The 22,731-nt window shown below is 45.0% G+C and overlaps 1 protein-coding gene across 1 annotated transcript in view; it reads left to right on the forward strand.

The window, feature by feature from the left end:
• ATM (ATM serine/threonine kinase) overlaps positions 1-22,731 on the forward strand; it is a 1,424,234-nt gene that overhangs the window by 423,704 nt on the left and 977,799 nt on the right. The window contains exon 23 of the mRNA XM_078657051.1: positions 3,921-4,041. Coding sequence (XP_078513177.1) covers positions 3,921-4,041 — 121 coding nt within the window. The remainder of the gene's footprint in view (positions 1-3,920; positions 4,042-22,731) is intronic.

Here is a 22,731-nt window from a genome sequence, read left to right on the forward strand (position 1 = left end):
AGCTCAAAGCAAATGCAAGACCAGTGGCCCACAAGGTTAGCCCCATACCATACATGATGCAAACACCCCTCCGGGCAGAATTAGACAAACTCCTGTCACAAGGGATCATTGAGCCAATAGAAAGCTTGCAGTTCGCTGAAAGATAGGGTTCCTAAAACCAGACTCTCTCCTCCCCTAAAAAGACAGAACACCTGTGCTGTGAATCGTGACGAGATTAGGGAACAAGTTGCCAGTATTCAAGCCAAGTACAAGGTCAGGTATGAAGCAACTAAATACATGAAGTCTCGCATGGTCAGTGAATGGCATTGGGTCGGTGTAGATCTTCCAAAACAACGTAGAAAGGAGACCACACGAATCCCAAAACACATGAAGGTAATCGAGGTGGGAAGAAATGTAGTTCAGCTTACCATTGGGCAAACTTGGAGCATGGATAGAATTGTTCCTTACAGAGAGGTACCGATCCCCCAAGTCAATGCTCCAAGGGGGGGAATGCTTGTGTGGTTCATAGGAGATTATTAAGACCTACGACTGCGCCTAGGTGGGCAAGAGATTATTGTTTCACATAAATTCATCACATGTTGGTACTGCAAAATACAAGGTTGGAGTTCCCCGGGGTATCTAAGTGGTCCTTGTGACCCCCACCGCATGTATCTTGTTGCATCCTGAATGTAGCTTTGTTTTCACCTCACCCCTCCTACCTGCCGTCCCTTTTCCTTTCCCCATGTAAGGATATGTGTTGTAATCCACACTTGGTACGCCCCGCCTCCCCCATTCCCTCTTTCCCCTTGGTATGTGCCAGGCAAGAATGCACAAACATTCCACAGCTGACTCCAGCTGACTGGAACCTCTGTTGGTGTTGAGACATAATAAAGAAGACTCTTCTGACTGCCGTGTATGTCTCATCTTTGTAACAAATGCCTCAGAAGGACTTAATCTTGGTTCTTACCTATCTTGCGTTCGCTTCCTTTGAGCCGCTACATAACTGTCTTCTCAGTCTTCCCACTCTGAAAACTGCCTTTCTGGTTGCCATCACCTCTGCACGCAGGGTGAGTAAGCTACAAGCTCTTTCTTCCAAGCCTCCCTTTCTGGCTGTCCATCCGGACAAGGTCGTCCTTAGTACTAGGCCTTCCTTTCTTCCCAAGGTGGTTACTTCTTTCTACATTGTCCAAACCATCACTTAGCCCACCTTCTTTCTGTCTCTGCATCCTTCGAAGGAGGAAGAGAGGCTCTACCATCTGGATCCAAAACGTGCGCTTTCCTTCTACTTGGATCGCACCAAACAATTCCGGGTGGATGACCAGCTCTTGGTAAGGGGGCACTAAGAAAGGTCGGGCCATGCACAAACAGACCATCTCCAGGTGGGTCGTTCTGTGCATCAAAGCCTGCTATTCTTTGGCAAAGAAGGAGCCTCCAGTGGGGTGTGCGCCCATTCCACCAGGGCGACGGCAGCTACTACTGCTTTGGGACGAGGAGTCCCCCTAAATGACATCTGTCAGGCAGCTTCGTGGGCATCGCTGCACACGTTCACCAAACACAACTGCCTGGACAGTCAAGTCCCGAGAGACGGCTTCTTTGGCCGTTCTGTTCTCCAGGACTTTTCTGGTGTGAACTTGGTTCACAGAACCACCTCCGGGGTTGGTATTGCTGGGGTATTTATTCTAAAGTAAAGCATCTATAATTAACTGCTTCTTTCAGATGAATAAGTTACCTTCGGATCTGTAAGATCATAAGTTAGTTATAGATTCTTTACCGCCCCGCCCATCCTCCCTGTTCTGCAAACTGATTTCTATGGTTAAGGTATTCTTTTCAGGGCCCTAGTTTTGTGCACCAGTGGTCAGTGTCTTGCATGGCTTTGCACTTCTGGTGTGGAAAGTCGTGTACAGAACTGACATCAGCATGTCATCCCGGCGACCCCGACACCGACAACGAACGCGGAGATGACCGACGCCACCTTCTGTCGCGCAGGGGTACTGCTGACGAAAAACTTTCCGGATCCAGTGTGACGCCTGGTGGTAATTCTATCGTAAGGAATCTGTAACTAACCTATATTTTTTACAGATATATCGTTACCGAAGGTAGGTAACTTGTTCTTCAATCCGTGCTAACTTGCATTTGGGAGAAATTTTGGAGACTTGTTTCATATAGTATTTGAAGTCAAGTGGCTGTACTGTCATGGTTAATGCATTAACTGCAACATGTATTTGCAAACAAAGCATTGTAGATTACATTTATCCAGCCAAGCTGCAGAGAAGGGAAGTCATGCTTCTCATTTCTAATGCTAAGCGATATTGTTGAAACTGCTTAAATAAATTTGAAAATGTGTCCAGGATGTGACAATAAGCTGAGATAGCAGATCCCTATATACCTTCATTTTGTGTGCCACATTAAAAAATGTACACTTTGCATCTATATGTTGAACAACAGCCATTGTTTTATTATTGTGTTTATGCATACACATATTGTGACTGATTATAAAGATGAGCATGAATAAAACGTTTTTTACTTCAAACAACAAAATGGAGATACATGATTTTGTTAATTTTCCAGCCTTCAAATGAGGAATGGAGCAAAACAAATGTTGGTCCTTTTGCCAAATGAGGAGGATCAAACTAAGTCTGTGGCAGACTTCTTTGCTTTGTTCCCTAATATTCAGGAAACAAATAGGGTGCTGAAGTAATCTACTCCAGATGCAGAATTCTGTGTTCTCTGGGCTCGTATCTGAATGTAAATGTAAATGTATGTGTCTTGTAAAGCGCACTGCTGCCCTGAGGCGTCGTGGCGCTGTAGACCGCTGGGGAACCCGTCCTGGCTATCCCTGTGAGATGGTCCCTACTGGGTATCTCCAAGGTGAAACCAGGCATCCCCGGCGAATGTGGGGGGCCGTTGTAGAGATGAGGCAAGCTAATGCCCAGAGTTGCCGAGTGTGATCCCTGGTTAGAGTAGGCACCGAGGCGAGAATTATCGAGTCCGCTGACCCTGGTCCACGACCCTGCCGCGTCGGGAATTGAACCCTGGTCCTGGGCCGTTCTCTGCTTCCGGGTCTGCCGCCTCTAACCAGTGAGCCACACCACTCCACTATGAATGATGTTAAGAATTAGTAATGATCTACAACAATTGCTTTTCACCTTTTTGGCATTAACATTTTTACTATTGCCATGGAGGGGTATGGTAGGTGTGGGAGGCGACTTGCATATCCTGGGTCCCGAGTGTCAAAGAGAACGCAACCAGTAATCTCCCATTGTGGATAAGGAGCACAAAGAGACTGCCTTACAGTGCTTGCAGGTTGTGGTGGGTAGTGTAGAACGAACAGACTGGAAACAACGAGGACTGTGTGAAACAATGTATGAGGATTTTTTAAAAGTCTGCCATGAAATGGAACCTTAGCTGTAATTTAAGGCCTGATTTAGATCTCGTCTGATGGGTTACCCAGTCTCAACAGTGACAGTTCTCCTTCCGGACGAAATATAAATCCCATTATATCCAATAGGATCTATATTTTTGCGGACGGGATATCCGTCACAGTTGTGACAGAGTTACCCGTTAGCCCATATCTAAATCAGGCCCTTAATATTGATAATTAGCTGTCAATTATTTCCTCAAGCTGGTTAAAAACGTTTAAACATAAATAACCGACACACAACAATTGGAGAAATAATTAGTCTTAACAAAGATTCACAGTATATTATAGTTCAGTCTATGGCGAGACGAGGAAATCTTAAGAAAGGTTTGATAAATATGTGAAATGACCAGCAAGGAACTAGGGTTTGTGGATTCATAGTCACTGAAGCAATGTTTGTGATATTTAACCCCTTTATATGGTTGCTTTTCATTACCCTTTGCCTGTTAGTTTGTCTTCTGTTCTTTGGGGGAGGAAGTTGTTTGCCACAATTTAATTTGTAGATTGCGTATCTGTTTTCCAGGTTGTTTCAGGATACAAGATGTCGTGATTCTTCCGGTATGCTGAAATCTCTAGCCGTGAAGCTTCAGCAAAAGGCATTTGATAATGTTTACCTCAAAGTTCAGGAAGGAATGAGATATATGGTAAGAGATTCTTTATTTTCAGGAAAATGTCAAGAAACTCTGGTTACCTTGTTATTTTCTGGTGCCTCAGTAGGCTAAGCAAATAGCAGATATTAGGGAACCAGGGATATGACTTTGAAGACAGAAAGTCTTGTCCTCTTTCTTCCCTATCCATGTCTTAAGGTAGTTTAGTTCCAGAACAAGTCGCTAAGGAGTTGTATATTTATATAGAGATGGTTTCCATTCACCTAGCTCGTATTAAAAAGGCTAGGTTTTTTATTAACTCCCTAACAAGTAAATGTCAAAATGTCTAGAGGGGCAGAGGTGACCCTGCAGGAGAGCATAAGTGACTGAAAAGCAGCGGAAGGGGTTCTGCTTTGAGTTGCTAGTCCTCAGTGAAATATTTACATTGATGGCATGTGTCATACGATGCCTGATTTATTTTTTTATTTTTATTTTTACTTTATTTTTTTACATTCCCTGCATCTTATATTGTATAAAGTGATTAGGACGAGGTAAATGGCAACTTTATAGAGATAGTAGCTTCTTTAGAGTAGCAGTTAAAAAGAGGGAGGTTGTACAGATGTAGGATTGATGTTGCTGAGTATGGTTAGGGGATTGCACTCCTCTCCCCTTGTTGGAGCAGGATCCAGCATGTATGTCCTGGAGTCTCAGCGACCCACCTAAGAGAGTCCACCGTGACAAGGGAATCCCACCAAATGGAAGACTGGGAATGATCCCTTTACCGCAGGGAGCCGCCTCCCACCCAACTGGACATCAGACACAGTTAATTCCTCATCTCCTCGCTGTGTCTTCTACCCCCCCACCCTTCCCTCCTTCATTCTTTGCTTGCCTCCCCATTCCTTTCCTCTCTCCCCTGAATCTCTCTCCCCCTACTTGTATTGTTTTTCCTTTTGCCAATTCTCTGCTTAATTTCCCTCACCGTCGCACTTTTACATTACCCCCTTACCCTCTACACGCCTTGAACCAACAGATGTAACTTGTAATTGACGTACCTTCTGTAACAATGTGTTACTTGTAACCTATGTAACTCGCCTCATGTAAAGCGCTCTGATACCTCCGGGTCTAGCCAGTACTATATAAAACTCAAGTAAAATAAAAAAATACAAAATAAAATTGTTGTAAGTGATGGGTTTTTCTTGTACTTTAATGGTGGAGGTGTCTGGCTCCACATATAGCATTTTTTCCCTGGAGTTCTCTCACAGTGCCAGGAATTGTTTTACTGACTTTAGGTTTTAAAATCTCGTCTTTATTTTAGTTACTTTTCATTTATTTTCAGTAAATATTTCTAGGAATGAAGATTCTTGTCCAGTTGTTTTAAAAAAAAAAATGTTGTCCACTTTTTGCTGGTTAGCATGTTTTGTTCAGCACTCCAGTCTCTTTTGTAGCTAAGCCCCCTGGCTAATGCAAAATAATTTGAGTGCTGGTATGTGTTCACCATAAAAAGGATGTATCTACAGAAGCTTTCTCTGTTGATGGAAACTTTATCTCCCATGGCACACTTCGTGTTGCTCCTTGTACTTTTGTGCCGGAGGTGCGTGGCTCCACATACAGCGCTCTTTACCCCACAGTGCTGTCACACCAGCAAGGCTTATTTTGCATAAAGTTTATGTTTTAAAATACTTTTCTACCTCTATTTAAGTTACATTTAATTTCTCAGTAGATCTTGCCAGGAAGGGAACCACTCTGAGCTGGAGAGAGCATTTTGGCATGTGCTTCACTTTGTTTTGTAAATAAAAAGTACACAGCACTCTCTCTCCACATTATAACCAAATTGCTCTATTTATTCTCAAAATAGGTGTAAAGTAGCATATACAATTAAAAAAGTTCAGACTGCGCAGTGCTCAATGGTGCAGTGATGTGCTACAGTAACAATGATACATATACACAATCGGTATGTCTCACAAATTTCATATAAATCAGCAGTTCAATATGTATTCCTTGATTACTTCCTTCAACTGTTCGACTAGTCTACAATCTCTATTAGAATTTCATTGTTTCAACCCTTTATTCAATTTACGTGGGTCTCTTCAGGACATAAGTGTGCTGATACAGGTGTGTGAGCTTCCAGCACTGCAGAAGGTCTTTTGAGGAAAGATTGGGATTTAATAACTCCCACGTTATTCACAAAAACAAATTGGGATCCAGAGCACAACTATCTGTGACCACCCCCAGCACATGAACTATGTACACTGCTTGAAGGTGTTGTCCCAGTTCGACTCCTCTTTTTTGGGGAATTTCTAGCACCTCACCCTCGCAATTTCTACAGTTTTATTGATAAAGGAGAGTCAAGCCCAATGACGCTGCTGCCTCTTTGTTGATGCCCAGGCACCCTTAGTTTAAATCATCATGTAATAAACTTACCGACATCCGTTTGGACCAGTCCGGTTTCGTTCTTAAACCTTAGCTCAACCCTGGGTAGCTGGGGCTCTGAGCAGACATGCTTACATAAAAGAACAAGCATAAAGCATTTGAACAGCACCAAAACAATTGAAGGGGGAAAAAAAACGAGACCTTCAAAAGTCCGACACCAATTTATGTACTTTTAAACAGGAAAATGGAAAAGATCCACCGGAAGGTTCTTGAGATAAAGAATTTACAAGGTATGATGGAAATCACAACGTTTTACTTTACCACGAAGAGGCGTTAACAAATTCACCTAATTTGACACCTAGAAATTTTTCTAGAACAACATGGGTATCTATAAGGTTACTTAGAGTTACTTTAGGCAGGGAGTCAATCATGGGCCCAGCAAGGTCCACAGAAATGGTTACCTCATCACGCAAAGCAGTTTCCATTCCAGTTCCAGTGGTCCCTTGCCATTGAGTTCTATTGGACTGATATTAATATAAGGGAAACACGATACTGAAGATGCTGTGTGGTCGACGGGGTATCTCTGTGGCTACTCCTCCATTCACAGGCTTGGCAAGGCTATCTTAGCAACAGGATTTGACGTCCCTCAAAGTTCACTTGTGCCCAGCAGAATTCCAGCCTCCACTGGGCTACCAACCGTCTGGTACAGCGGTTCCAGTAATTCCCTTCTTTCGGTGTTACCTTGCCCTCTGAGCGGCCAATCTGCACTCCGATGCGTCTCCCAGGACCTACAGAGTCTGTGGCTATTTTTGAGCGTCAACCCCCTGTCCTTTAGGCTGCACGAGGGCAAGAAGTGATGATCCAAAGATTTTGGCTACTAACTCACCAGGCAGGCTACCATTAGCTTTTTATGGCCCTGTGCTACGAACAGGTCGTCATCCAACTGGCCCTTGGACTCTCTTGCTTCTGGATGGGCTCCGGAGTCGACTTCTCCATGAGCAGGACACAGTGCGCACCATCCATTCCTGTGCTAGCCCATGGTGCAGCAGGTGCAGTCCAACTTCAGGGCAGCCTCTCTTCTCCTGGTTTTTGGTTCAGCAGGGAAGTCTTTCTTCGGTCCTGTTCTACAGTCCAACCAGATCTGAGTTCTCTGCTCCTGTGGTGCCCTTTTTATGCCCAGAAAATGCCCTCCTGGATGGCCGCGGCCAGTAGCCAAAGTGTTGCCAGGATCCCTCCCTCCTGATGACTACTTCTGTGAAGGGTGGCATCTAGCTTTTCCAGAAGGCTCCATTCTGCCCATTTCCAACATAGCAGACCCCTCTTTGTGTGCAGAGCTCCTTAGCCCAACCCAGAGGTGTGGCTACCAGGGGGAGGGGGGGCTACATGCCCCTAAAAAACTGTTTGCCAATGGTTGTTCCACTTATTTCCCAAGTGCCATCCTGTCTACCTAAACAATAGAGCAACCCCTCTCCCAAGTGCTTCCTCTTTGAAGCTGACCTTTTGGGCCATCACTCATTGTGGATTTCCACCGGGAGAGGTAACACCTTTCCCCTTGTACGCTTGTGTTGTGTACTTTTGTGGGCGTTGTTTACATATTGCCTAAGGAGGGCAGAAAGCAGTATTGGGGACCAAACCCGTGTACAACAATCAACAGGCACAGGAGACTTTGAGCAACAAAGTGGCAACTTTGTAAAAGTTGCTCACAGCGACAAGTTTAAATTAAATTCGACTTGGGCATAAAGTTGGGCTTAATGTAATGAGTTGTTTGTTACCTTGGAGCATCAACTTTGGTCGCCCCTCCCAGGAATTAGGATAGCTGAGAGGTCAGTGTGTAACCCTGTAGTCGCCAATGCAGCTACCAGTTCCTTTCACAGTTTCGTGTTTCTACTGACAGAATATGTAACACACATGTTCTGACTTGCATGTACTAAAAAGGAGGTTGAGTTTTCCATGGTTTTAAATGGCATAGTCAAGTTAGCAATGAACATTTCTCTTCCAGTTTGCACTGCCAGGCTGGTAGACTTGTTTTCCCTTGTCACACCCTGAGTGGCACAACTTGTGCTGCAGCCCGTGGGGTGACCCTCTAACTTACAGGCTCTGATTACCATAGACTAGGAACTTACAAGTAAGTTAGCTTAGGCCAATCCACATACACATATCTGAAAGAGACACGTTAGTGATAGACTCCTTACCTTAGAATATCTCCAGGCGTCAGGCTGGATACGGATTTTTTTTTCCTGCTTAGCATTACCTCTGCACGCCAGTAGGTGGCGTCCTGCAGCCCCGCGTCCGTCACTGGCGTCGAAGGCGCCGAGATGACGTCACGGAGAGTACTTAGGCGCCACCCATGTGCGCTGACGTCCGTTCTTTCGTTTTCCGCGCGGAAAGCGCTGATCCGGATTGAGCACGTACCTCAGTCATTTTTTGACAACTTTTTTGAGACCTTTGTCTCCGTTTCTTGTCACTTGGTGCACGCAGGGATGCCCTGCTTTAAGTCTAGGGGGTTTTGCCACCGTAATATGTTGGTTGCGGACCCCCATTATGTCTGCCTCTACTGCCTGGAGCATGACCATGACTCCCAGGATTGTCGGGACTGCCGTGCCATTACCCTGAAGGCCTTGCAGGACCGGCGTCGGAAGTTGCTGGAGGTCCGGCATTCCTCTCACCGCCGCTCCAGGTCCAGGGGCCGTTCGCGGGACCGGAACCGTGGCTCCTCGGAGTCTAAGTCTTCCCCTTCAGATTCTGGTAAGCGACGCCATAAAAAGAAGTCGAAGAGGCACGTTCTCTTTCCGACGTCCCCCCGTCGCTCCCTGGAGGCGGACGTGGTGGACAGGGGCTCTGCTCTGCCCCTGTGGCTCCTCCGGAGCCTGGGAGTCCTGCGGCCTTCCCGCTATACCCGGGTCCGTCAGTGACTCCCGAACAGGTGCAAGAGTTCCTTGCTGCCTTGGACCGCCTTTACAGGCCCGGGCTCCCGCTGGCACGCCTTCGGGCCCCGCGGTCCTGTGTCCAGATCCTGTTGGCCCGGCAGCACCGCCTCTGGCGCCAGCCCCGAAGCCACTGGATCCAGCACCCTCGGCTCCGGCGCCACAAGGTGCAGCGCCGCTGGCTCCAGCCCCGCCCTTGGTTCCGGCCCCAGCGCCGCCACAGGTGCCGCACTGGATGCCGTTTCTCCTGCCCCGGTTCCCGGACCATTTTGTCCCGGCCTGGGATCCATGTTGGGATGCGGCTCCGGCGCGGCCCCGGCTGGCGCCGCTCCAGGCCCCGCCGCTGGCCCCGTCTCCGGGTCCGGCCTTGACGCCACTGTTGTATAACATTTTAGGACCCTATTGTAATTTTCCCGATTCATGCCCTTATAAAGGTATAAATCACCATATCCTTATATATGCATAGAAATCATAACCATATTTAGTCTTAGCTCATGCAGTCCAAATACGGCAGGGCTACTTCCACTAGTTCTGAAAATCCACAACGATTTCTTGGAAAACTCGGCTTCAGCAGCTAGGGACTTCCCCTTGCTTGAATACTGACTTGTCCAAGAACTCATGGAGTTTTGAAAGAACTGAGACTCTTTGATGACGTTATTGTGTCCACCTTTAAGTCAAACTCGGTACCTTCAAGGTATAAATATGCCCATACTTGCCATAACAAACACACAGTGGTTTGGAGCAGTTTGACTATCTACTTGCCCGACGCACCCTGCTACAGCAAGTGCCGAAGGAAGCCGACCCGCCAGCAGATGCACTGGGAGAGACGCTGTCTTTTCTCCTGCCGAGAAATCTAGCTCCAGTGTTTCCAAGCTACCCTTGCGGGTTGTTGGGAAATCGAGTCCGGAGATTTACCTTCTTCATTCTAACCCAAGGTACGTAGCTGATTAGAAACTAAGAGAAATCTTGGATAGATTCTTGGCAAAAAATACTAAATTTATGCTACACCTCACTTACTTCTTCCCTCGTACTAAGCTTAGGTTAGGTACGTCGGGGTAGACGTATTGTAGAAGCACCAGTTGAGTACTTTTTAGCCTCTGTTATTTATGTATTTATTTATCTATGGTCTAGGAACCATACAATGCTCTTACAGTATTATTTTATTCTACTCTTTTTACTGTATGCGCTATATTTTGCAACCAGTTTTACGATTGTAGCAGTTCATTTCTTATGCTTGAGAAAGAAGACTGTTCAATAAATCATTTTATTGAAAACGCCCGTCTATTTCTCTGCACCTCTAGTGAAAAGAAGCATGCACGAATGACTGAGTAAAATATCTTCTCTATTGTTTCCACGACTCTGAAGATCAGTGTTATCTTGGGAAACAAAGTTGTCATGTTTATGCGGTTGTCAGAAACTAAATCCCTTCTTGTGAACTCGAGAAAGTTTCTAGTGACCTCTGAGCTAGCTGGCACTCACAATAAAGTCTAATATATTTCGATAGAGACCTAGTTGACATAAGTCCTACGTCACATCTATAGGATATATTATTCTAATGAATGCGCAGAGCCTATCGGGAATATAGGAACTACACTACATGGCGCCCAACGTTTGGTAAGGCACTAATTTAACGCTAGATACTAGAGTAATTCAGTCGTGCTTTTCACAGAGACCCCTTTATCCCGTGAAATACTCCAATAGATGTCTGGAGTGTGTTAAAGGATAAAAATCCGCCTTAAACTGAGTAGGACGAAGAATCCTATTTATTAGTTTTTAGCTTTGTTCAACGTTGAAGGATATAGTGTTCCAAAATATTGTGCACCTTATCTTTATTTTTCCTTGAAACTTGCTCTGCAAAACTTTCAACAAAATGTCAAATAGTGACGGAGAAAACAGTAGAGATACAGTAAATGCAAACCAACCAGGTTTTGACATTACAGGTTTCCGACATGACGACCCGGATGCTATAAAAATCCCGGAAAATGTGCGGAAAACAATAGCTATAAAGCTTATAGAAAATGGCCTATCAGCAAACCCCCCGTGTCCGAAGAGCCAAATGGGGTGGCAGGGCTTTTTCCACGCTAGCCCCCAAATGGTGGAACGATCTCCCTCTTGATTTAAGATCTCTTCCATCTTTACAGAAATTCCGCACGGCCCTAAAAACTCGCCTCTTTCAACAAGCCTATATGTAAGGACGCCTGTTTCAAATTTTGATTGTATTGTTAGGCGCCTTGATACCTGCGGGTTATTGTTTGCGCACTATAAATTTTCTTCAATTCAATTCAATTCAGCAAGAGTTGGTAGGGTAATTGTTGTCATAATGGCACATGAATATCGGCAGACAGAGGTATTCTATTCATGGATTATCTTTCCACAAGCAAATCCAAGAACACATGTGTTCCACGTCTATAAGATAGAGGAACCTCCAGCGGAATACGTTCCTTTCGTGGACATTGAAATTCCACTAACTTACCAAGAGCATCAGCTCTGGTTTAAAGGTGCCCTACAACATCAAAATCACATTACCAGTCACGGTCCACTAGGTAGACCAGGAGCGACATGGCCGGTACTAGCCAGCTATACACCACATCCTGCCATTGAACAAATGACAGGTCCAGAACTGTTAGCTCGGCTAAAACAATTAATTAAAATCCATAGACAATTAGTACAATAGGTCATGCGGACGTTAACAGTCCAACCTGCTATAACAATTCCACAGCACACCCCTCATCAGGGGAACACAAACAAAATTACACCTCAGACTATACAGTCATTCAGTAAATTACCCACAAAAAGGGAACAAATTTCATTCTGTTTAGCTCAGAATAATTACTCAGATCGAGGCAGTATTTCCCTATAGTACACCTCATTAGAAACACAGGATTCTTACAATCTGTTTACCAATGGGGATCACACCACACCTGGAGGACTGTGACACTTGGGGTACAGTCTTTGCTGCAATCTACACAAAAACACATGGGGTTCCGTCCATGGCGGTAAAACCAGACGTCCTGAAACAGATTCAAAATTAATACGGGGCAGAGCCTGCTTTAAATCTCGGTATGAAGTTACTGAAGGATTTTAAACAGCTCTCAGCTATTATATTAGCTAATATAAAGGTGAAGCAGCATCCGTGGCAATCCGCCAAAAACTCAAAGAACTTGATGTAACTGAGCAACCATATAAACTTGCCAGAATAATAGAAAAATCCTATGAAGAACTAGGAAGAGATAGTTTGGGAGGGAAACCAGTAAAGCCCGAAGTAACAGAAAATCCTGAAAAAGTTTTTATTAAAAACACACTCACAACTCCTAAAAAGAAGTGGGAAAATACTAGACAAACACTTCCTAAAGAGAAGCGTTCTCAATCCAGAGGTAGGTCTCCTCAAAAGGAGCCCTCTGAAAAGAGGCATAACCTCAGAAACAGGGATAATTTGAGAAAACCTGATAGATATCAAGATACTGATACACGTTCCTATCGTACCTTTCAGACTTCCTCACAGAAATCCGAAAGAAGGACACAATCAGAACACAAGGAAGAACGCGTGAAGTCCAAAGACGATCAACACGTTCCGAAAAATAAGAAAACTCAATTCACCAAAAAGAAGGTAGCAAGTCTTAAAATCAGACATGCCGAGGATCTTGAGGACAAAACTCAAGAATGGGGAGTGGGCCCAGACAATGCTGGACAGAGCAGCAGATGTTACCATAGCTCGCGAGATCCTGAAGGATCATCTGGAGACAGTGGACCTGAATGAATGCATTCAGGTTGAAACTGCAGATACCAGGGTTAGTGTACCACATAAGTTATATGAAGTAACACTCCGGATAGAGGGGGACATAACTAGAAAAATAAAAACACTCTTTTGGGAGAAGCTATCAAAGGGTTATGACATTCTTCTAGCTGAAAAAGACTGCCCACCTGAATTTGTCAGAGAGTGCCCACATGTCGAAGAGATCATTATGCCAGCCTTCTCAAATCATATTCCTATTCATAAAAAATACACCTATGCCAGAAAATGGGCTGTGGCCCAGGCACCAGCATTATATAAAAATCATGTGGGATGGGATGAGGATTCTCCTCACCATAAAATCCAGTTAAAAAATCAACCAACTGCTCAGAAGCAGTATCCAGTTATACACGAATCTAAAAAAACAGGTCAGTGAGATCCTAGATCAACTTGAATACCAAGGGGTGATTGAAACTTGTACCTCGTCCATAAACAATCCTTTGTTTCCTGTCTCCAAACCAGACAATACATATCGTCTAGTTTTGGACTAAAGACATTTAAACTCTTGTTGCAAAACGTTTGCAGTACAAAATGCACACAGTGCAGCACTGATGAATAACATTGTGCGCAAAATATATAAAACCACATTAGATATTTCAAACGGTTTCTTCTGTCAAAACATTGCACCTGAAAGCAGGTATTTGACGGCTTTCTCGATAATGGGGACGCAACGACACTTTTGTCGTCTCCCCCAGGGATTCAAGAATAATCCAGGATTATTTTCAGCCAGAGTAACAGAGTTACTACAAACGTATGATGATGAGGAATTATCTTATGTCAATGTCATCTATCTTACAGACAATGATTTGGACAGGTACTTGACCAGGGTGAACACCATAATACTTGGATTCGCCTCTGAAGGGTACAAATTCAACTTTAAAAAATCAAGAATTGCCCACCTCGCTGTCCTATTCTTAGGATACAAACTTTCAAGTTAATGTAAAAGCCTGGCAGCAAACTTTTTAGAAAAATGTGCTCTGCTGCAACCTCCAAAACACTGAAAAACTTAGTTCTAGGATTCCTGAATTTCGGAAGAACTTACATTCTAAACTACGCAGAAATGGTTAAACCTCTCTACGAATTAATCAAACCTGATTTCAAACCTACTAATTGGACTAAAAAACACACACAAATTTTGTGTTCAGTGCAAACAGACATGTTAGCAACAACACATTTACAAACATGCGTAAACGAACGAAACCTTGTAATCCGAATCATCCCATGGAGATTCAGATTCTCATACCTAACCTTTAATGTAGGTGAAAAGGTACCAATAGCTTACAAATCACACTTGTACACACAAGCAGAAATGAAATTCACTTCAACAGAAAAAATTCTGACAGCAGTTCAAACTGCAGTAGCAAAAGAGAGAGCCCTCGCAGAGGGAAAACACATAAAAGTTGTTACTCCCATACCTTCCTTAGAGGCAGTGACAAAGGCAAGCATTCCAAATACAAAAGCTCTACATCCAAGATGGATACAATGGGTTAATTCTCTTGCTGCGACAGACGTTGAATACGTTTTTGACCCCTACTTGAAGACACAAGAATTTCTCCAATACGAATAAGAATGTCCTCTGCCCACTGAAATTCTGCCTCTAGAACATTACGGCTGTATAATATATATAGACGGGTCAGCACAGCCCGCAATTGGGCGAAAACAAGCTTATAGTGCTGCTTGCGTGATTGTTAAAGGTCGCTGGCGCAATGGTAAATTCAGACCTATGGTCACTAAAACTCAATCTCTCGGAGACTGTACAGCTCAGCGAGCTGAACTACAGGCTTTCAAGATGGCGCTTGAAAATACAGATCGCGAATTCCCCACACTCATAGTGTGTTATTTGCATTACTGTATTCAGTCTTATAATGAATATCTGCAGAACTGGGTTCAAAATGGTTTAAAGGCGCAAAAGGTGGCACAATCAAGCATAAAATGCTTTGGGAACAAGTAATTCTTTTGCAGAAAGAACTGCAAAAGACTCACGTGATCCATACACTGAGTCATCAGCATGATGGCGTTCACGTTGAAGGGAATTCATTAGCTGACGAAGCCGCGAAGGCAGCTGTGCAAGCGGCTTCTGTAGCTGCAATCACTCGTGCAAAAACAAAAATAGCCTTTGAAACCATGCTCGCTGTCAATGCCACAAGCAAAGGCAGCGGAGCTGCGTTACCTCTAAACTATCCACTCCAGTATACTTACATAATGTATGCAAACTCCGTTCCTTTTGCTCGAATCCCTGGAGTGGGGGATAGGGTAATCCCAAACAGGAATCTGAGTGGTGTTTTGATTCAAGAATCCCATATGGGAGAGGGTCTGATACATCAAGGGATCTCTAAATGTCTACTAGAATTACAAGAGATGTACTGGTGGCCAGGGAGGAATGCCCACATTTACAAATTTGGAATTAATTGCGATGACTGTTACAGAGATCACAACTTGGAGCGCCACCAGATTCCTGACTATAGTTTAGCCAGCCCGGTACAGACACTAATGTTAGATAGCATCAGACTATCCACACTCAGACGTCCCTATGGACAAAAGCGGTCCCAAAGGTAGTAGGACAAGTTTCATTTGGAAATCATTTGGATGTGGCCTCAGCGCTTGGCTGACGCCCAAACTGTTGATTTGCGAGTTATTATCGGCACAGACGCAATTGGCACACTACATTCTGACCAGGGTCCTGCGTTTAGCTCTCGAGCTTACAAGGAAGCCATGGCTAGCTTGGGCGTTGCATTGCGGTACTCAAGTCCATTTCATCCTGAGGGAAATTCGGTTGTGGAAAGAAAAAACAGTGACATAAAGCAATCTATAACAGCAACATCATACAAAAGCCAACGACCACTGAAGAAAAACCACCTGTCCCATCAAGACCTGTCTGGATTCCAAAGATTGGGAATCTGGTCAGAGAGAAAATAGCGGATAAGAAGGAATTTGGGCCTTCTTTCAGAAAACCAGTACCTGTACTATCAGTTCACGGATCAAGAACAGTGTTACTGCCGCCCCTCTGGAAGAAAGGAGAACCGGTTTGTATCAATTGACCTGGTAAAACCACATCATGTGGCCGGTAATAAGTAGTAGGCCCAGTGGACTCCAAAGATGTAGCAGACGACCAAATCTTGCTACCATCCAAAAGGTTCAAACTGAAAGACTCCTCACCTTTGAAGAATCTGCAGTGAGAAAAGAAGGACTATGCAACAAAGCCAGGGAACTTGTGCCTCTTGAAACCCAAATAACAGTTCGTCAAGAAACTCCCGTCTACAATGAAGTAGCATCTGACTATACTAACATGTCAAGGGAACAAGCAGCTCCAGCGATTTCGAACAATCCGGATGCGATACCAACTATTGACAGAACTGCCTCTGGCTATTTCATCAACTTTGATACCTTTTCTGAGGATCCCAGTGAGCCGGAAACAACGCCAACAAACAAAACTTTCAAGGAACAATTATCGGAACTTGGTCACCAGCTTGCAAATACATATCTGGCTTCACCATGGGTTGAATTTTGGATTGGGTTAGGTGTACTTTTTCTCCTACTATGGCTCATTCTTGTTTTAAGTTTGGGAAAGCGGATAGATGGAAAATATAGTAAAATGGACACAGCAAGTAAGAACATCAACTTGCTCCTGAAACCACACAAATCATCTCATTGTGAACAAAGAGACCTGTCATCAGTAAACATCACAGCTGTTCATCTACCAGGTGGTATAGCCTGGGATAAAACTGATTATGACATTTATGGCCCTGTCGAGCTGCTGAAGATTCCACACCAATTTAAGGTTTCCATGAGCGATTTTGTTTCACTGAGTACTTCTTCTGATGATTGGGATTTTGAGACTGTTAATAACATGATGGCAGACTTAGAAATGTCAGCAACATTTGCAAAACATGATTACTTAGAAGGTTCATCAAATTATGAAGAAATTTATTATTTTAATCATTTTGGTCATCATTATTTGCACAAATCTGCGAATCCTAGAAATGTTTTAACTTCTAATCAATAGGAACATTGTCCAACACCTCCAAAAGGTAGCTCTAAAACATTCTATAGGAAATGTCCATACTTTACAGGTTTTAATGTCACAAATCCAGAAAGCTTTTACTTTAAAAAGGTTAATAAGACAGACATGAAAAGTATGTTAACAAATACTAAACAAATTTATTCTGCGGCCTTTTATACTCACTTGTCCACATTAGGCTTTGACTTTTGGAAAGACAACATTGAAACAAACACTGTTTGGGGCACAAAAGACTGGCAGGTACAAGGTTTAGAAGCATTTTTCAGAGCCTGCATCATCCCAGAACAAATACTGTTCTTAAATTAAACTGTTCAACAGACATCTTGTCTTGGCCTGGCTAAGATAAAAGATTTAAACAAATCGTCCATACCTAAGCCCACACTTGATAGTAATAGAACTATAGATGAGGAGGTAGACGTAAATTATATTTTACAACAAAACAGAACTAATCCTGAATAGAAACAATGGTTAATCTGGCCCACAGACACGAATAACTGTCAAGATAGGTTCCTGAACAAGACACAAGGGTTAACAGTAACTCGGCCCGATCCAAGATATGTCCAGAAACAACATCCAGGGATAATAACAACATACAGTGTAGGAAAACTGTGCCTTGAGCGGCTACAAAAATCTACACTCCCACAAATAAAACAACACTGAATTTTACAAAAAAAATGACATTGATTTGAGAGAATTCTTACTTGGACCTCATAAACCACGTCATAAACGTTTCATATACGCCGGTATTTACGCTGCTTACAATGAAGCATCGAAAGTCACACAAATGGAAATTGCAGAACGAATACGGGAAATTGATCATATTAATTTAGAGAAAGCTCTCTGTAGTTGACAATGGGTTAACAACTCTGTCGTCCAGAATTTATTCTTTGGGCAGCATCGTATCCTCTGCCATAGACATAATGGAACAGGACTTGCTTTTGCTACAACATGGCCAGTCTCAATTACGTTCTATAATGCTGCTAGGGTGGAGGTTAAAAAACCTTTGTTCTGGCTATGTGCCTTGGCGTCTAATCAACACCACGTCATTTTTACTGTATTTAACCTTACAGATAAACAAATCTCTTTGGCACAGAGGGGACTGAAGATATTACCATTGACCATTTCTGAGAAACCAGCCGTTGAATGGATAATACATGGCTCCATCACGATACCAGTGACGATTTCCAGTTTCAGTGTTGCTTAAAACACATACCAGGAGGCCTGTATGAAAGGTTGGGTAAAGAGTACATAAAGTCGACCTGGGATGTACCGTACACACACAATTGTTAGAGTGGGGAAAAGGAGGTATTTCTTAGTGGTAGAAATTGCAAAACCACATTAAGCGATACACTTCTATATCAAGGCATTAATTTACTTGGAGCCTGTGAGGGTTCTTCAAACAACTTATCATGCCACCTGCAGGGTTCCCCGGCAGCAGTGATAGATCCAATTTTTAGGCAGCTTTCCAATGGAAGCTACATAATGCTGAATGATCAGAGCTGTTGTGAAATGAAGCCAGGGACAGCCTATCTCGTTAGTGTGTCAGCCAGGGTCACTTGTTTTATGCAAGTATTGTTTACTAAGACAGATGGGGAGTCGCTACCATGGCCTTCACTGAACATCTCTTCTATACGAATTGATACTTTAAGCAGAATGAAAGCCATTCTTTTACAAAAAACTGTGCCACTGACCTCATCCAGATAGACGTATGATCTACAAGTTGCAAGGTCCTCTGTGGAGATACATGCATTAATATCAACAAACTGCCCCATACATTTCGCAGAAATGTTAGGTCGTATCTTAAACATGTCTGATATCATCGGTATTGTACATGTATTTAAGGTGATTTTTTCGGGACTGTTAGCACCCATTGAAGCAGTCCTGGGCATTTTTCCTAACTTCGTGCACTCTGTGTTCGGCGGCCTGCCTCTCATCTTGTGATTCGTAGCAGGGATACTATTTTTATTCCTCCTGCTCCGTTATGGCAAGTCCAGGCACCAGCGATACCCAAATTACCATGGAGAATGCTCTTCAGGCAATGCAGTATCGTTAACGCATAACAAAGATCCTTGGCTTGGCTTGTTTGAGAGATCTGAATACCACATGGTTCCTGTCATTCAGACCAATCTGGCAAGATTGCATTTTACCTACGATGCCTGCTTTGTGGAGAGGAATGCTTGTTAGATATCTGTCTAACACTTCCATCGGCAATGCCAACGGATGTCGACGCATTACTGGGTCCAGTAATGGCTCATGTATTGTGTTGCCCCCAAAGGCTACCAATCCTGACGACGGCATTCATGGAGATCTCACTGGCAATTCCAGCTGAAGATGTGATATGCGGACCAACAGGCACACAGGTACCATCTACTGCGAACATTGCTAATGCGACTGGCGCTGATGCTTCTCATCTGTGTACGATTGATCTACTTAATGAAATGGTTAAACTTTCATCTACTGTGGTAGACGATTTCTTTGCCAGCCTTGACAAATTAATGTTTTCTCCTGACACTGAGAATAACTTTTGAAGTTAGCACACAGCGTTTTTTCGACTCTGAAATTCGACCATAACTTTTTTCAAAACAAAAGCTTCTAACTTTGGTACCCTTTCCTTTTTTTACGAATTGATTTGGCCTTTTTCCAAACACAATGAACTTTGGCAAAAGCAATCTGCTTGAAGTAGAACTATTCTTAGAGAACACAAATTCTTTGAATACTTCCTAGAAACAATATTGACCTAATCCACAAACCAAAACAGTTTGTATATTCTGCTATGGGATGGTCTCGACTTTTTGTCTGTAACTAAGAGCCATTTCATAAATGTAATTTTGTGATTCATTCGGTTAGCATTGCCAATGTCATATTATATGCTTACAATGAAATCATTGCTTTTAAATACGTTCAGTACAAATGCTAATTTTTCGTGTGCAACCATTTCAATAGCATTTTGTATGTATTGTGGGGTGGGATTATAAACACATGCTCTAGATGATCTATTTTAGTGCTTGAACTTAAGTTGAACATGTTAGCGTGGAGTGGGTGTTGTATAACATTTTAGGACCCTATTGTAATTTCCCCGATTCATGCCCTTATATAGGTATAAATCACCATATCCTTATATAGGCATAGAAATCATAACCATATTTAGCCATAGCTCATGCAGTCCAAATACGGCAGGGCTACTTCCACTAGTTTACCCCGGAGCCAGACAAGTGGGACGGCTCTGAGGACTACCTTGCGCGGCAGTGTGACTCCGAGCAGGATTGGGTGGATGACCTTCAAAATGGGGGTGAACTTGATGTGTCTTATGACCCGGGGTTTGCTTCGCCTCCACCTACTATGGAGGAAGGCGCTTCTTACACTATGGTGCTGCGGTGCGCCATGGAGGCCCACCATCTCGACCTCCCTATGGTGGCCCTTAAGACCAACCTCCTTACGGAGGTGATCCTGACGGCGTCCCTGTCGTCGGAGCCGCTGCTTCCTTTCAATGAGGCCCTTACGGAAGTCCTCTTGGGTACTTGGTTGCGGCCGACCTTGGGGGCACCAGTTGATAAGAACGTCGCTAGGCTTCATCATCGGGGCCTGGAGATCCTACCTTCTTGACCACTCACCCCACGCCTGAGAGTCTGGTCATTCCCATCACAGAGTGCCTTTCCCTCGGCTCTGCCGGATAAGGAATCTAAGAGGCTGGACCAATATGGCAAGAGTTTGTTCTCCTCAGCCAGTTTGGGGTTCAGATCGGTTAATACCGCCTGCTTATTGGGCCGTTACTCCCAGGCTGTGTGGGACACCGTGGTGGAGGTTCTGCCTCAGTGCTCTGAGGAGGTCCAGGCTGTCCTTTCCCAGGCGATTGCGGAGGGTAAGGATGCGGCGAAGTTTGCCATCAGGTGTGGTTTGGACACCGCTGATTCGTTGGGCAGGGCGATTTCCACGACGACGGCGTTGCGGCCCCACGCCTGGTTACGTTCCACTGGGTTCTCACCCTATGTCCAGAGCTCGCTCCTGGACATGCCCTTTCATGGCTCCCGTCTTTTTGGTGACAAGGCGGACAGTGCCCTAGAGCACTTTAAAGACTCGCGCACCATGACCAAGTCTTTGGGTCTTTCTACGAAGAGCCCTGCCACGTCTGAGTTTTGTTTCTTTTGTGGTCAGGGTAAGGGCCCCCAAGTACGCTCCTCCACCAAGCCTGTGCAGAACCAGTCCCAGCATGGCCGCGCCCATGGCTTCCGCAGGGGCGGGTCTGGTAACCCGCGAGCGGGTCAGTCCACCTCCACCCCCGCTGTTTCCGCCTTTAAGCCTTCCTAATCCGGGCTTCAGGGAGCACCCCACGCCAGTGGGTGGCAGGATACATCACCACCTCCACCACTGGCGCAAAATTACCTTGGACAAGTAGTGCTGCAGATAATCTGTCTCGGTTACTGGCTCCCCCTTCTGCCCTTCCCTCCGGCCATGCCACCTCGGTGCCACCACATGTCGGGGGATCATTTGGCTCTTCTACGTCAGGAAGTCAGGCCCTCTTGGCCAAGGGGGCCATTGAGCGCGTTCCCGATCAGGAAGTAGGGCGTGGTTGTTATTCCCACTACTTCCTGGTCCCCAAGAAGGACAAAGAGGGCCTACGCCCCACCCTGGACCGCCGGGACATTAATCGCTTCCTCCAGAAAGAGATGTTCAAGATGCTAACTCTGGCTCAGGTCCTGGCTACCCAGGACCCGGGAGACTGGATGGTGGCGTTGGATTTGCAGGACACCTATTTCCACATCCCCGTCATGCCGGCCCACCGGCGCTAACTGCGGTTTTCAGTAGGCCAGGAGCATTTTCAGTTTACTGTGGTCCCCTTCGGCCTTACCAGTGCCCCTCGGGTGTTCACGAAGGTGATGGCGGTGGTCGCAGCTCATCTGCGCAGGGCAGGGGTGGCAGTCTTCCCCTACCTCGACGACTGGCTGCTGAAGGGGGGCTCGCCCCAGGCAGTTGTCACCCACCTCCAGACTACGGCCGACCTCCTGCACTTGCTGGGGTTCTCCATCAATGTGATGGAGTCGCACCTGAGTCCCTGTCAGAAGCTCCCCTTCATCGGAGCGGTTCTGGATTCAACACTGTTTCGGGTTTATCCTCCCGAGCAGCGAGTCCGGGATATTCAGGCTATGATTCCGCTCTTTCAGCCTCTATCAGTTTCAGTCAGGATGACCCTTCGGCTTCTGGGCCTGATGGCCTCCTGCATCCTCCTGGTGACACTTGCCAGATGGCATATGCGGGCTCTGCAGTGGGACCTGATGTTCCAGTGGGCACAGCATCAGGGCAACCTGTCAGATCATGTCCAGAACTCAGAGGGCGCTGCACGACAGGTGCAGTGGTGGCTCACGAATCTTGATTGGATCAGTGGCAGATCCCTCTCCCTTCCCCAACCAGAGCACACAGTGGTGACGGATGCGTCCCTCCTGGGATTGGGAGGCCACATGGGAGAATCGGAGCTGCGGGCGATCCGGCTTGTACTGAAGGCATTCCTTCCCTCTGTCCGGGGAAGTGTAGTGCAGGTGTTCACGGACAACACCACCGCCATGTGGTATTGCAACAAGCAGGGCGGGGTGGACCCTATGTCAGGAGCCTCTTCGCCTCTGAACATGGCTGGAACATCAAGGCATTACCAT

This window comes from Lissotriton helveticus, chromosome 8 (genome assembly GCF_964261635.1).
Source record: "Lissotriton helveticus chromosome 8, aLisHel1.1, whole genome shotgun sequence".
NCBI classification, from domain to species: Eukaryota; Metazoa; Chordata; class Amphibia; order Caudata; family Salamandridae; genus Lissotriton; species Lissotriton helveticus.